The sequence below is a fragment of the Chenopodium album genome, chromosome 13 (assembly GCF_948465745.1).
Source record: "Chenopodium album chromosome 13, dcCheAlbu1.1, whole genome shotgun sequence".
NCBI lineage: Eukaryota > Viridiplantae > Streptophyta > Magnoliopsida > Caryophyllales > Amaranthaceae > Chenopodium > Chenopodium album.
This window is the reverse complement of record NC_137846.1, coordinates 93,646-109,878: the sequence shown is the minus strand read 5'-3', so window position 1 is coordinate 109,878 and position 16,233 is coordinate 93,646. Positions and strand designations below refer to the sequence as shown.

General features: G+C 34.4%; 2 protein-coding genes and 1 long non-coding RNA gene across 7 annotated transcripts; 1 reads left to right on the top strand and 2 right to left on the bottom strand.

Annotated features, from left to right (window-relative positions):
* Positions 1 to 2,227: 2,227 nt before the first annotated feature.
* Positions 2,228 to 5,984, bottom strand: LOC145577022 (uncharacterized). The gene is made up of 4 exons (XM_081634717.1): positions 5,232 to 5,984; positions 4,671 to 4,765; positions 2,965 to 3,130; positions 2,228 to 2,338 (listed from the first exon to the last, which is right to left on the bottom strand). The coding sequence occupies exons 1-4, from the start codon at positions 5,982 to 5,984 to the stop codon at positions 2,228 to 2,230; spliced, it is 1,125 nt and encodes a 374-aa protein (XP_081490843.1).
* A 1,039-nt stretch (positions 5,985 to 7,023) lies between these two features.
* LOC145574089 (uncharacterized) lies at positions 7,024 to 8,314 on the top strand. The gene is made up of 3 exons (XR_014098008.1): positions 7,024 to 7,195; positions 7,334 to 7,434; positions 8,200 to 8,314. It is a non-coding gene; the product is annotated as an uncharacterized LOC145574089 (long non-coding RNA).
* Positions 8,315 to 8,424: 110 nt separating this feature from the next.
* On the bottom strand, positions 8,425 to 16,159 carry LOC145574087 (uncharacterized). Of its 5 annotated transcripts, none has more exons than XM_081631819.1 (10): positions 15,772 to 16,159; positions 14,565 to 14,639; positions 12,630 to 12,720; positions 12,419 to 12,523; positions 12,215 to 12,341; positions 12,082 to 12,141; positions 11,908 to 11,994; positions 11,770 to 11,833; positions 10,795 to 11,672; positions 8,425 to 10,697 (listed from the first exon to the last, which is right to left on the bottom strand). In XM_081631819.1, the coding sequence occupies exon 10, from the start codon at positions 10,195 to 10,197 to the stop codon at positions 8,458 to 8,460; it is 1,740 nt and encodes a 579-aa protein (XP_081487945.1). In that variant the 5' UTR covers positions 10,198 to 10,697; positions 10,795 to 11,672; positions 11,770 to 11,833; positions 11,908 to 11,994; positions 12,082 to 12,141; positions 12,215 to 12,341; positions 12,419 to 12,523; positions 12,630 to 12,720; positions 14,565 to 14,639; positions 15,772 to 16,159; the 3' UTR covers positions 8,425 to 8,457. The 5 variants fall into 5 exon arrangements, with proteins under 5 accessions (XP_081487945.1, XP_081487946.1, XP_081487947.1 ...); XM_081631820.1 differs by having other exon boundaries at positions 12,215 to 12,319; XM_081631821.1 differs by lacking the exon at positions 11,770 to 11,833.
* Between the last annotated feature and the right edge of the window lie 74 nt (positions 16,160 to 16,233).

The following is a 16,233-nucleotide window of genomic DNA, read 5'->3' as shown; positions in this document are numbered from 1 at the left end:
CTGCTCTTCTGGAATTTCGATTTCTTTCAGAGTCCAGAGTAGAACATCATTTCTCTCCAGTTCTTCTGTTGGCACAACTTTGATTAGGAATGGCTTTGTGGAAATAAGTTGTTGTATTGGTTGAAAAGCTACTGCATTCCCCTGTAATATGTGCAGCATAGCAAAAGTTAATTGTTTACAACAATAAATTCATCACTTCCAAACATTGAATATAAGTCGATATTCATTTTTCAAGATATTGGACTCTAAATGCATATGTTGCATTATTAAGGTGTTTGCCTTTTCTTGTTTTTATTAATATCATGAGGTTTATTGGAAATAATAACAGTGTGTATAAGTTCATATAACACAATTTCAAAAAGTTAAAAAAATAGATAAACTAAACAGAACCTTAGATACATCTATTTTTAGTGCAAATGCATAACTCAACTATAATCACATAGCTCATTCCACAATATTTTGAAATACACTCAAACTAACAAGTGCATTTCCCTAATATAAGATCCTATACCAAACAAGCCACTTGAACCTTTAAAGTTTTTAAGTGTATAAATAACAAGAACATAGGTTCACTGTAATCCCAAAGGGTTTCTCTAACCCCCTAATATATAATCAGGTTTTCTCCAACTCCTTCCTCACAGGTCACACTACTCACACACTCTAATTTGAAATAATTTATAAATGACATAAATAAAATTAGGATTTGGAACTCCAATTGCAAAGTAAAATCACAACCATCCAACCATAAAAGTTTAAGCAAGGCACTTATTCTAAGAACATATAGTAACAAAAGACAGTTCAGTAAGGGTATTTGATGCTTGCAGTGTATTTGATGCTGCAGATTTCAATTGCTGGCATTCGAAATAGCTTTTCCGTGTCATCATTAAAGGTAGTGAATGACATGACACCAGTAGTATCAGCACAGTCAAACTTGAATGCTACTCTGGAGTGCCAAAAAATTAAGAGTATTAGTAAGTAGAAGGTAAGCTTTCTATGTTTTAATGTGACTTATAAGAATACCTGTGCACAGAACTCGTATTTGGTTTCTTGCAAAAGTTGCAAGGGAAGGGAGTGCCCACAGCAATGGCAGTGTGTTTTCCACAACCAGAGCATCCAATATATGCATGAACCCTATCTAAATCAGGTTCTGGTATTGTCACTTGTATCCAAGAAAATTCTTCTTGCATAGTGGTTGCCGGCTGTATTATACAATAAGATTAATGATTTAGCCTTAGTTTGTTGTAATGTGTATAGAGAATTAATGTGTTGATTGTTATAGTTTTTAGTTTAGGTAAAGTAAATGAATGTATACCTTTCTAGACCGTAGGTCTGCAATCGTAACAATCTTTTTCTCAGTGCTTGGATAACGAATGTTAAGAACTCTCTCTTGTCGCTCAAGTAGCAGCTGTGGATTCATCTTGGCCCTATAATAGCAGTGTATTGAAGGTCAGTGTAATACTCTGTAAAGTGTTTGATTAGGTAGTAATAAACGAGGCTATTTACCATTCACGAAGTGCATCAGCTATTTCTCCTTGTGGTTCACGAATAAATCGAGTGGACATGGTAGTATTCAGAGAGAATACTGGGAAAAGCAGACATTTGGTGAGTTAGGCAATGTATAAATATTTATCGTTTTGTCTACGATGTGGAATTTTTCAGCCCAATTAGTTAGAGCCTCACATGGTTTCCCCGCGAGATCATTCCATGCTGAAATTGTAATGGGTTGTTCTTGGCTAAGTCACAAAAAAAAAAAAAAAAAAAAAAAAAAAAAAAAAAAAAAAGGTGTTTAGTTAATATAAAGGGCATTAGTGCATGAACAAGATATATTTAGAGGGTATATGTAATACTGTACCTAGTATCAATGATCATGATTTCACGGACTAGGCTTTCTCGTCCACGAATGTTAGGAACCATGCGAGGTTGGTCTTCCACAAAGAGCACAACAGCAACCACATCTAACACAGAGACAAGGTGGTTCATTTAAAATTCAACACTGATGAGTAAGCAAAGACCATGTAAAATTTGTTGTAGCGCAAAGCATTTACTGGTGTACGTAGTTTAGATGTATACCATATTTGTTGTCTGGTTCAATCGCTCTTGGAATAGTAGCCAAGGACTGATATTTAGGCAGAATAGGACCAATTTGTGGGTCTAATCGTTGCACAACAATTTGCTGCCCAATGGTCATTTGATATGGACGTTCTTCTAAGTTGAATTTGTATTGATCTTAAACAACAGTTATGGGTGCTTTGGAAATTTCGTAGTTGGCATCTTTAGCAAAGACATGCTCGTAAGCTTGAATCTGGTCTCCAAATAGGACACAACGCATCTTGTTTTTCTGATATATCAAAGTGGTAAGATTAAGTGTAAGTAAGTGTATCCACACCATACATCAGATATTAACAAATTTTATATAAAATTAATATATCATATGATCATTTACCTAGCAAGTGATCTTTTTACTTGGAAATTAGAGTTGTATAGAATTTTGGTTGGAAGTTAGCTGTTGCTCATTAGCTATTTTTTTTTTTAATTTACATGACTTATTTATTTAACTTAGTTGTAGTATTATCAATTGTGACACTGCATATTTCCATGGCGAATTCTAAAATCAATATTTTAAAGTTTTAAAGAAAAAACTACATGTGAAACAAAGCTGTGCACTTATTTTTTTTTTTTTTTTATCAAATTAGTAGTGCATTGTAATTTTTTTTAGTAATCATGTTAGTGGGAGTGTGATATAATTTAAAGCATATTGTATAAGCAAATAGCAGCAAATGTACTGTATATAGGGTTTTTTTTTTTTTTTTTTTTTTTTACAGTTCGTGATTACGTGACCGTAAAATAAGTATAGTTGTTGTTATTAAAGGCATCAACTTGGTTTACTTAAGTATGAAATGGAGAGTTAAGTGTATTAAGTAAATGTATGTAAAGTAATATGGCATGGGTATGAAACACACAAACCTTCTCATCTTCGAGGATGATTGACCGAAAGGTTACACCAGGTTTCTTGGGCGAAGGCTGAGCACGCCCTTTTTCAGCCACTTTGACTTTTACTTTGTAGTCTTTACTTTGAGTCGTAAGTTCATCCAGAGTAACAGGTTCGAGTTTCATTTTATTCGTGTGTTTGCTGCAACAATGTGAGTTGATAGTAAAGAAGTCAAAGCTAAGATAAATGAGTAGAAAAGTTTGATGGTTTGCAAGAGATAAAAAACACACAGCAGTGGTACATGAATAAATTTGTCAAGGCTAATCTGATGCTGAACATTTTTTTTATTTGCTTTAATCCTTTTCAGATTGACATATATAAATGGAGTGGTTTTTTCCATTGTATTTTTTCCCTTTTATGCTTTTCTTAAATGGTAAATTAAAGTACTAAGATAAAAGCTTTTTGAAATGGGAATATTCTATAAAGTGTAAAGGTGTTTTACTTGTAGTCATGTATAGAAATGCAGTTATATCAGGGAATGTAATAAAAGGCAGATTCTAACTGAAAGTGAAGTTTTGTTATTTGAGATGGGACATAACAGAGAAAAGAATGTAGATTGAAAAGCTAACAAACAAAGTATTCATAAAATCTTGAATATAAGTCAGTGTAGCATGCATACATAATAAAAGGCTAGTAAAAAAATTCTCTACTCTATAATTGCATTAAAAAGAAATAAATACAAGAAGTGCAGTGCAGTGCAGCAGAAGAATAAAATGCCAATTTGAAGGAGTAAATGCTAGCTGTAGAGAAGGGATATACCTTTCAGAAGAAGTAGATTGCTGAGCTTGAACGTTGGTGCAGAATGAAGAAATGCCAGGGTATTTATAAGCAGAAACAAGTGTAATACAGGCCACAATTTTTGGTTATTTTTTTAAAATATATATAAAAAAAATGCATATAGGGTTGGAAAATCTACACTTAACAGTGCAGTCAAAAAGCTAAATATGGGCAGGTAGAACTGCAGTACAATTTTTATAATAAATTATATATGTTTAGTTTGTGTGTTCAATTTAGTTTTGCTTAGTCAGTAAGAATAGAGGACTTAAACCCATATTTTGTGGTAGAGAAAGTATTATATAACCATGAAAAAAAGTAGACCACTTGTCAAGCAAACCTATAGTACATAATTTAACTGTTCAAGTAACAGTTTTTTTGACCATTAAATACTTTACTTAAGCAAAAAAGGAAACACTATATTTGTTGCAGTGAATGAATTTGCAGGTTACATAGAAGTGAATTCTCTTTATTTTAAGCATTACAAAATGGACACTTTATTAATGCAGTCCAATTGGTAAAGGCCCAAGATTAAACCCAATTTGCTAATTACATGTAAGCCATATTTTTAATAGAAGGGCAGTGTGAATTTATTGGTTGTTGTAGATCTTCTGAAGATGATTTCTATCTAATCAGAATATATAGTGAACTTTAAAGTCCATGATGAAAAGGAATTCATTAAAGAGTATAGGTTTCAGTAGCTCTTCATTGTAACAAAACTGACTTAGGAAGGCTAAAAGATTTGTTCATTATATTATTTGCAAAGTGCTGGTACTATCTAAGTACCAACTGATTTAAACAAAATGTTAGTGTGTTACTAATAGGTGTATAACCTTAGTCACACTTCTAAGTACATTTACATTGTTATAATTCACTTATTACTATATAAAATTAACAGGAATCATACCTTAATCTCATTCCTGGTATTAATGCCTTAATCTCGTATATGACACTACTGGCAAAAATATCCATGATCTTGCTGAATATTGTTGAAAAGGCAGTCTGCATAATGAAATCAGAACATTTGTTGTGATCAATACAGAAATGTCAAATAAAATCAAAGTAACAGTTCTAAAAAATTTTTAAAACAGGCGTGCAGTTAGAACCTTATTGTCAATTGCGGGATTCTTTAGACCTGATCTTGTATAGGCTCTGAAATGATACCTGCTAATTGTAAAACTTCATAGGAGACAACATTCTTGATAGCGGTAGGTGGATGCTGATCTGGTGGTTTTGCAGAGAGAACGTAAACATCTTTTGCTTTCTTGGCTCGAGACAGTGTGACATATAATTGTCCATGAGAAAAACATGGTCGAGGAAGATAAATAGATACTTGATTTAGAGTTTGCCCTTAAGATTTATTAATGGTCATTGCAAAACTTAATTTAATTGGGAACTGCTTCCTTTCAAATTGAAATGGGTAATTAACTAAGCTTGAAGGCCTGAGATTAATCCTGTGTATGAAAACCTCATCTCCTTTGTAATGTCCAGTAGCTATGACACATTGAATGACATTTGGGAAGAATTTTTTGCAATTAAGACGGGTTCCATTGCATAAACCTGAAGAAGGAAGTAAATTTTCTAATAATATTACTGGGCAATTTTTTTTAAGAACGAGCTCATGAGGACTCATGCCTCCTGAACATAAGCTATTTATAAATTCTGTAGGATATATATTGCATGTATCATTTAGCATGATATCAAAGCTTTTGTATGTAACAGGATCCCCATCAAATTTTTCAATCATGAATGAGTTGATAAAATCCACATCGTCATTCATCGGTGTTAAAAGTGCCCTCTTTGTGAAGATGCCAGGGGAAAGGTTACCTTGAATCATTTCAAGAAACGTTGATGTAGTCAGATTACAGATTAAATCTGTTCCAGTTTCAGATGAGTGTGCAACTGTACTTGGCAACTGCACATAAGCAGATTCAGTGTCTTGTAATTCACCATTGCCTAAGGCAAGCAGATATGCAGAATACGGTGTATCTTCTCTAGCTCTAATGTTTTCTGTCAACTTAAATGTGATGAATTTCAGCCACAGATATGATGTAACAATACTTGTTTGTACTGCTTCTGTCATTGTTCGGTGAGGGACAACTGGTAGAACCTGTCCGAAATCACCTCCGAAGACCACGATTTTACCTCCAAACATGCTTTCATTGCCACATAAGTCTTGCAACAACAGATCTAAGGATTCAATGTTTTGTTTCTTTGCCATCGAAGCTTCGTCCCATATTATTAATGTGGCTTCCCTAAGAAGTGCTGCCAAGCTACCCTTGTAATATCCCGTATTTTTTTGAAACGTATTTTCTAATTAGTATTCTCTTAAAAAGGGTATTTTAGTAATTTATTTTACTATTTGAATTTTGGAGCCAAAATGATATTTGAATTTCAGCGCCTAAAGTATTTTAAAACTTAATTATTATTTTTTGGATTTTAGATAAGATTTATTATCCATGTATTTTATTTTTAAAACCGGATTATTTATATATATTTCGGATATTTTAATTAAACAAAATTATATTTTATTATTTATTTAAAAGGGCCGAAAATTCCTAAATTATTAACTATGATTTTCGGATTTTCTATGTGTAGAAAATCTGATTTTCTATGTGTAGAAAATCTGATTTTCTTAGTTATTTTATTTAGTGAATAATGGGTATTTTCCTAATTAATTATTTTATACAAAATATATTATTTACGCAAATTTTTTTAATTCCTTAAAACTAGCAAATTAATTCCCTAAATATCTAAAGCCACCATGATGGATTTTTGGGTGACTTATATTGGTAAATTATATTTTTAGTTATCACCTTAAAATCTCTTATTTTCCTTAATTCTAATTCTCCATCTTTTTAATATCTAATCATCATATTTTCTTGTCATTCATTCTTCTTAATTATTACCCAAGTAATTCTAATTTCCTTATTATTTTTCATGACATACATACCTTCCATATTCAAGTATACACAATCACCTTAATATCCAAACTTTCCTTAATTCTTTTACTCACTTCTCCAAGTAATCCCTTAAACCACCCTACTTGCCATAATTCTTCCCACATTCTCTTGCCATAATTCTTGCATGAGCTAGCCTATAAATACCCCTTCATACCTCTCATATTCTTCACACCAAAAACCCAATTCTCTTCTTCTCTCTTATTCTTCTTTTCCCTAAACCTTTTCTTCTCCTCTTTTCATACAAATATTATCCCGTAAAACTTTAAAGCCAGTTTTCGGGCACTTCTGGTCAATTTTTGGGGTATTGATGTTTCACAGAAGATTGTCCCTCTCAAAAAATACTTGAGTTTAGGCTCAAGAATCACCCAATTCGGAGTCATATTGAAGGAATTATGACCTCTTCAAGTTCTGCCTATTCTTTCCACGAAAATTCAATTCTCTTTAATCCTATTCTTTTATCTTCTTCATGGTAAGTTTTCTAAAATACAAACACCTATTTCAAAGCTATAATTTTATACTGAAGTATTATTTTAAAAGAGTTTTATAGCCCATGCACATTAGATTTGAGTTTATGTTGTGATAACCTTATGGTTATGGTATTTGCAAGGTGTATTCGTGATTGAACTTTGAAAGTGTGAAGTATTGATTGATATTCGGAATCAAGGTTCTTGAGGTTCTTTTTGTGTGGTTTTGCTAGCAAGGATCAAGGTACGTTAGGTGGTTAGATACCTTGAAAAAAAAGATTGATTTGAATGAGCATGTTTGAATGATTCTATGGTGATTGAATTAAATTGACTTGAATTATGGTTTATGAAATAAAAGTATGTTTAAAATATTTGGTTTAATAATTAAATTGGAGTATTGATTTTTATAACATGTTTTGATTAATTAATTTATTATTCATGTTTAAAAATGATTGGTTTTGAAAGCATGTTGGATTTATAAAAAAAAAAAAAAAAAGGGTTTGGATTATTATTATTAACTGTTGAATTATTGGATTTAAAAGAGAATTTATTGAATCATTGATTTATTATTATTTATGCTTTATAAGCATGTTGGTAATCCCACTATGCGGATTTGGTTTATTGATAAGGCCTTGGACTTTGTATGATCGAGTCTTTCCCCAAGAATAGCCTTGTTACATAAGGAGACTAGCTTGGGGGGTGTGCACACTTGGGAGAGGAATTGGTTTAATTGGTTTCATTAGTTTATTATGGAGGAACTGGTTTTAATATGAGGAATTGGTTTTAAAATAATTGGTATTGGTTTTATTGAATATTGATATTGGAATATTGAGAATCGGTTTTGAATCATGAGCTGGAATTATTGGATTAATTATTGGAATTGATTTCAAAAGCATGTTTGCAAATAAATTGAGTTTAATTATCTTGCACTTATCGTACTTAGCATATTTTACTAATCCGTATTTCTTATTTTGTTTTGGTTCGCCCTGTTTACCTTAATGGTAAGCAGTGTTGACGAATTTCAGGTGGAGTCAATAAATTGATGCATTGGAGTCCCGGGATTTGGTTTCATCTAAATTAGGATTTTTGGTCTTGTATTTAAATTGAGTACTCATGACATTGGTTTCTATTTATAGTTATTATTAATAAAGAAGAGTTTTGAAGTTTCCGCTGCAAAGTATTGGTTTATTTAGTGAGTTTGAGTAGCCTTGCGTAATCACGCGGCGGTAATACGCCTAAGTCTATCTCTACGGTATAATTATACGTATTATACTAGTATTTCCGTAGAGGGAGATTTGGGGGTGTTACAACCCTGCTTAGGGACATCACATGCTAAAGAAGCTTCACTGTCAATCGGGATTTTAAATCTTGAATGAGCTATGCGACCTGATGGGATATTTGCTACAGCAATACCTGATGTTGCTGTAGGAAGCACAATCTTGTTCATGAGACGGATTTCTGCATATAAAGAATTGTACAGAAATGTTTTGCCGGTGCCTCCAGGGCCATCAATGAAGAATGCTCCTGATTTATGTTCTATAACATGTTGCATTAAACTTGTGATTGCAACGTTTTGAGCAGCATTTAATTTGGATCTACAAGAAAGACACTCTTCTGGAATAGGTGCATCAAGAGCATCAATAATGTCTTTGGTCCGCCTGAACTCGTCATCAAATTGGCTGTTTAAATGGTCAAAGCCAAAGGTTAATAATGATTTCCCCATTGCTTCTAGATGCTGTTCTATTGCTCTGACAGTAAGCTTGTGGACTTTTTTTGAGTTGTTTGGAAACTTATGGTGGAAATATTCAGACAAAAAAGGATAGAACTTATGCCATAGAGATTCAGGATCAGGTGTCTGGCAGAACAGTAATACGGTTGCAAATAGGCGGCGTAAAGCAGCAGGCATTTGCACAGCAGATGCTTCAGTCAAATTTGGTATGTCATCGTCTTCTATCAGCCCTAGCTTCAAAGCAGCATCATGAAAGGTTGAATATATTTGGCCATTGACAGTTCGAAGGTCTTCAAATGATGTAGGACTTCTGACATTCAATAACAACAGCCTTAGGAAGAACCTTTCACCTTCAGCAGGGAAGACAAATGCTAACCGGCCTATAGAAACCCGATCATAAACTCTTTCTTTCCATTCTTTACTTCTCTGATCCCACCTAAAATGGTCACAGAATTTCCCATAAAGATAACCTGTTCCTCCTTCAATTGCTGCATTCATTGCGAAGAACTCAGTCAATTGAGTACGTGAACGCTTAGAATTAGGAACAACAGCCTGAAGCCTTTTATGTGGATGTAGATGCACAGTCTGCATGTTAGGCAAATGTATTTGTAGAGGAAGAACAGGAGGATGCATTTCAAATAAATCAAAGCTAAAGATTCTCCATGCAGCTTCACAAGGAGACACCCATCTTCCTGATTGATATTGTTTAATCTCATCCATAGTATTCTTATCACTGGCCACTACACTATATGCAATTTTATCATGACCTTTGTATACATATTTATATAGATATTTAACTGCTTTGATAGTGGAACAAACTTCAACATTTATATGACAGTCAAATAACAAAGAAAGGTAAGGGTTATAAGGAATAACCCATCTGTTATCCAGCTCTGCACCTCGTATTTTCACTGTCTCCCCAGTCTCCCGCCTTCTATATATAGGGTAGCCATCTTTGTTGGTTGTTGTTTCGGGTACATATTGTCGTGGAAATTTACTCTTGCAAGAGAATTTCAAGCCATTTGGCCGCATGCATGAGCATTTTGGGTTTAAATCACCACAAGGACCATGCATCATATGTGAAAGTATGATTTTTCGAAGGCTCATATTATTGGTAGGAGGTATTTCAACACACACGAACTTATCATAGTCAGCTGGGCATTTCATTTTGAATTCTGGTTTGAGAATTATTAAGAAGTGAGCATGAGGTAAACCTCTTTTTTGAAATTCGACAATGTAGACCATTGCAGCAACCTCCCCAAACACCTTTTTCTCCATGATTTCTTTTTTTAGTGCAAGTAACTTTGCTCTGAAGATTCTTGCTGCTAAATCCGGTCGATCTTGTACCAATTCACCAACACCAAGCTCTGCTTTTATTTCAGGCCAATTAGCATTGCAAGTGATGGTGACAAATAAATCTGGTTTGCCAAATCTCTAAACTAAGGCCATAGCATTAAGGTAACGTTTCTTCATATCTCGGGGACCTCCAATGAAAGTTGGAGGTAAGATTACTTTACGGCCCACGTTGTAAGCAATAGATTCTCCGCAATCCAATGAATCCAAAATACCTTGATACAGATCAGCTCTAATGCTTTGCTGGTTATTGCGAAAAAAATCAAGCCTTGTGTTTTCAATCTTTACATACATATCAACAATATATTGTTGAAAACATCGACCAGCTCTCAACAACATATTGTTCGGCCGCATTTGTAACTTATAAGCGTAATACTCCCTTGGTGAAATGAATCCGTCTGATAACGTGTTTCTCTTACATGCACCTACACAGTCAAACAATAATCAGGTTAAGAATATCTGAACTGCAAGACAAAGAAAGTAGTACTACACATTATAATGTAAGGCAAGTGGCATTCATACGTTTCCCTTCTTCATCCAACAATTCTTCAGCAGTGTGTACAGCACACGATCTAATAGGATCTGGTTGTGGGATTGCCTGTCTGGCATCAAATTTTGATTTTTTTTAAACCTTGAGTCCAGCCACAATCACCACAAGGGAATAATAAAGGATACTGAAGTGGATCATAGCAACCATAGTTATGGTATATGCGATGAGATGTAGCTGATTTTCCAGAGACCATAATGTGAGGACTCAAGCTTTCGCTAGATGAACTACTGTCTGGCCAAATTACAGCAACATCATCTACAACAGGAGCATTGTAAACACGCTGATCAAGGACTGTGTTCTTATGAAGAAGGATCTTTGTGTCCACACTGATTTGTCTTTCTTTCAATGACCGGAAGAACGTAACATATGGATTTTGCTCAGATATACGCATTAGAATGTCTATCACATCTTGTCTTAACTCAGGAGTAACCTAACCTATTTTCAGATTCACGTTGTCCGTCGTAGAATTACAATTGTAAGTACTTTGGTCTGATATCCTTAGGTAATATGTCAGGAACATAATGATACATCTGACCATGTAACTTGAAGACATAGATGCCTTTGTATGTGTTTGCATCAAAATTCCCACCTAAAGAACTAAATGCAAATAAGTTATTGTATAACCTGACATATGTTCGGAAATGTATAGCATCTTCTTCCTGCGATGTGAACAACCGTGCAAGTTCAGGAGGATATTCATTTACTGCAATCTCTATATCTCCATCACCACAACAAAAATGCAAGGACTCATATGCAAATTTCTTTGCACCACACTTTTCATAATAAGAAGGAACAGGTAGTCGGAAAGGCTCTGTTGGTAACTGCTTTCCTATAACGGCATCAAGCAGGGCTGTAAAATAAGTAGAAAATTTATGAAATAAATAACTATGTATATTTGTAAGGAATTTGTAATAAAAAAAAAAGAGTCTTGAAAAAGGAAGCGTTACTTTCACACTCCGAGGTTTTTTTTTTTTAATTTTGGGAGCCTTGGATCTATGGTTGCCTGAAACACTATATAAGTGTAAAGAAGTATGAGCAAGGCATTTGTTTTCGAAAATGGTTTTTGAATAGTAAACGTTGTATACCTATTCATAAAGAATTCAGTGGCTCCTTCGATACATCGACTTCTTTTATGAACCCGTGATTGGATTGTGGTTTCAACTCGACATTGACTATTGCATACAATGCATGTATGTTAATAAACACTCACACAACAGCAAAGAGTAATGGGAAGTGAAATTATATGCAATTGATAATACCTTTCAGTATGTCGATTCACTACATCAGAATGTTTTTGAGACAAACATGACAATTGACCACTGCAGTAATGGTTGGACATATGAGTAGAATGTTTACCATGAAATGAAACAACGAAAAAGCAAAACACTATACCTAGCTCTTTGTTCCCTTCGAAAGTTATTAATAGAGTGGCTCCTTTTTGATAGTCTAGTGAGAGGAGTCTGTACAGCTTGATTTTGATTGCCCTTTGTTGATGAGCTGTAGGAGTAAGTCGATTAACCTTAGCAGAAATGGTTGGATGTATGAGTAAAATGTTTACCATGAAATGAATAAATGGGCAAAAGTAAAACACTATACCTAGCTCCTTGGTCCTTTGGTAAGTTATTAACAGATCGGTTCCTTTTTGATACTCTAGTGTGAGAAGTCTGTATAGCTTGATTTAGATTGCCCTTTGTTGATGAGCTATAAGAGAAAGTCAATTACCCTTAGCATTTCATAATTAAGTTTCAGAAAGAAAATCAAAATCCTGGTAGTCTAAATTTTGGAGCTAAATTAGGTATTGACATACCTAATAAATACCAATTGCGATGATCGTAGGGCAACTTGGTTTAGTCTGTTACAACTCTTTTGAGATAATCGGGGAAGGCCATATTAAATGTCTATCATACAACAAGCAGGAAACACTTAATAACAAGGAGAACTCTGCTACAGCAAGAACGATATGTACTAAACAATATACTAGTGTTCAAATAAACATCTGTGAGTATCCATTACTGGAGGCAGTGGTTAAAACTCGTAAGTACGATAATTTAGAGCAAGTGATGTAATAGTTGACACAATAACAAATCCATGCACACTCTGCAAGAATAAAGAACAAATAAGAAGCATTAAAAGACCAGGTTCTGTATCCAAAATTTATACAATTGCAACTGAAAAGTTGATTTGAAAACAACTATAGGTTAATTGCTAATAGAAACAACATATAACACAAAAGTAAATGCTCGATATATTATTGATAATAAAGATTTCATTACAGCAAAATAAGTAGGCATACAATTGGCAATGCACAACAGCCTTGTTTACATGACCTAGCTCTATAAATTTTAAGTAGTTGTGTGCTAGGCCTACATTAGCATAAAACAAAATACAAACTGAACTACAACTTGTTTAGGTACTGAACATCATTTAATCAAACTTAGCACTCTTAAAGACAGTTTCTAATTCAGGTAAATCAACAACAAGCTGTCCTGAAGTTCCTTCCCCCATTTCCTTCTCATGAGCCAACTGCAATATCTTTTTCCGCTTAACAGGACACTTAGGCGGATTAGTCATGACAGGAATATGTGCTTCTTCATCATTTGGAGTCACATACCCCTCATGAAGGACAGAGTTCAGAGGTTCAGGCTGTTTAGGAGCTGCCTTTAGTTTTTCAACATGTTCTTTTAAAATTAAATATTTCTCTCCTATTATGCAACATTCTCTACTCCATTTGGCTGCAGTTCCATAGTTAGCATCAATAATTTCAATGTTGTATCTACAGGCTATATGGAAAGCAACCTTCTTAGCAACTCTCTGCTGAGCAATGCTTGCCTCAGAACAAGGTTCACTAAAAATGCACTCCATGCCAAAACTACTACGAGGACAAGTGACCATCACCCAAGAAATGTAGCCCTGGCCTTCTACCCAAGTAGTTACTATAGCAGTTGCAGAAACACCAGTTCTCTTCACGATAATCTCCAAGAACTGTGCATAGTCAATTGAAACATGCACAACATCTACTGGCAAACTGCTTCCTGAGTGTTGTCTAGCATCTGACCTCTGAACTCCCCTATTCTCTTGTAGCATTTCTACACATTTGTACTTAAAAAGCCTCACACAAAGCTGCTACATCTTAACACGGTCCTAGGTAAAATCAGATACCTGCACCCCAAACCGAGTAACTAATCTCTTAACGGCCTTATGGGCTGCTCTTTTACGAGAGTCATGAACTGAAAAGGCATCACCATCATAAAATAAGAACTGCCCTTGGCTATTTGGTCGGCTAATACGAACAGCAACATTATTCCTAGCATTATCTACAACTGCATAAATAGGTGGTGGAAAACGTAGCCATGCAGTGATCTTTTCTAAAAGCAGCTCAAAAGGGATGAAAACTTTGTTTGGTCGGGTTGACATAACCAGTAATTAGAGTAGGCATGTTTAGGACTATGGATAATTAAGAGTGGACAAACTTAGAAATGGACCTTTAAAACACTCACGAATTCAAATATCAGTTCCTCACATAGCGAAAACGAATAATTCAAACATGTCGTCTCACATTAAAAATCTAATAACACCTACCAATACCTTCCACCTTAAACTTTAATTGTAACAAAACAAGGAATAAACACTCAATTTTTCTAGCACTGTCTACAATCACATAAAACAATAGCAGTAATCTTTTATCTAACATGAAATAAACAAGTGTCTAATTGAATTTGTAGAAAATAATATAGGTGGCTACCTTTAAAGCAGGGCAAACAACTCATACACTGCTTCAGCTGCAGCCAAAACACAACGATGAATGCTGTAATGACACCTGTAGGGCAAAAGGAAAACCAAACGTGTCGAGCCCTTTAAGAGTGGGATCTTGAAAATAAAACGAACAATACAATTATAGCAAAGACAATTGCCACCAACACACCAAAAACCACAGTGCAGCAAATCTGTTTAAACAACAAATCATAATGAGATCAAGAGAATACCCTAGTTTTAAAACCAAAGGAGAATTGAATTAAACAGACTAATTAGTAATTTAGGACAGATTTGTCTTAAGCACTATATGTACCATATAATAAATATAAATATAAATTCAATAACAAATGACAAGGAGACAGGTACATGTATAGTAGGGTAATGCAAATTAGTTAAACTGCTTAGCAAAGCAGATGTATTTTCATGTCAACCTATAATTCCAGAACAATTGTCCAATGTAGATTAGATTAGATTTGTAACAAGAACAAGCAGGATTTGCCAATGTAGATTTATAGTAAGGTATAATTCAGTTCAGATGTTCAAGAGTTTGGATTTGTTCAATTAGTTCAAAAGGCTGTACAGTTAAATAAGCAAAGCAAACCCCAATGTAAAACCAACCTGTTATCACCCCGAACCACCTCAATCACAAAGTTTCGCAAACCCTCATAATACGACCCTCACCCAGAACACCATTTGCAAATGTATTGACATATATATATATAGGCAAGCATTTATCCCATTAGCAACCCTTTAATCACCGACATTAGAAACAGAAGTACTACTTTAACAGCTCAGCATACACCACAACCACAAAAAAATCCAAGCCTATTGTCAAAAGCTAAGAATATGTAGTCAAAGAAGAAGCAGGTACCCTGACACTGACATGAAGCTTTAACACAAAAAATAATCAACAAATAAATTTAATTAAGGCACTGTTAACAGGAATTCTGAAAAATCAAAGCTAAATTAAATAAGCCACACAAATGAACCACTCTAATCCACAATAACAGCTACACAAGCATGTATAAAGAAAAAACTCACCATCACTACAATTAAGTAAGGGTAAAATGTAATTTAACACCACTATTAACAGGAATTATGCAAAACAATAGCTTAATTAAGTAACCATCTACAAATTAACCATTCTAATCCACTTTGACATCAACCAAAAAGAATGTACTAAAAAAAGAGCTCACCGGAAACAACATCGACGACCCATCGACATCCAGAAGACAACCATCGCCAACTTGGACAACACCGGAAAGCCGTACCTTCCATCGTGAACATCCCACCAATTCACAAATTGAACAAAGCAAAACTCTTGAACACCGTACCCACTCAATGTGACCATCTGCAATTTCAATTTGTGAAATGCTCAGCTACAAAAGTAGCCTAGCTAGCTGGCAAAAAGGAAGTTGGTAGATAGACACGTGCATACAAGGGTATAAGTGGGAAACCATTGAAATTAGGGGCAGCAAGGTAAAAACGCCACTTTTCACTGTTCCTAAGCCAAAGAACTGTAGATAAGCACAGTGTTTTTCGAATTGTATTTTTATAAAGTTTATTTATAAATGTTAAACGTTGCCTCTCATTTTACATACTACCGCCTACATTTTGTTAGATCATTATACCCTTCTCCTATTCACTCTCATGTCTCA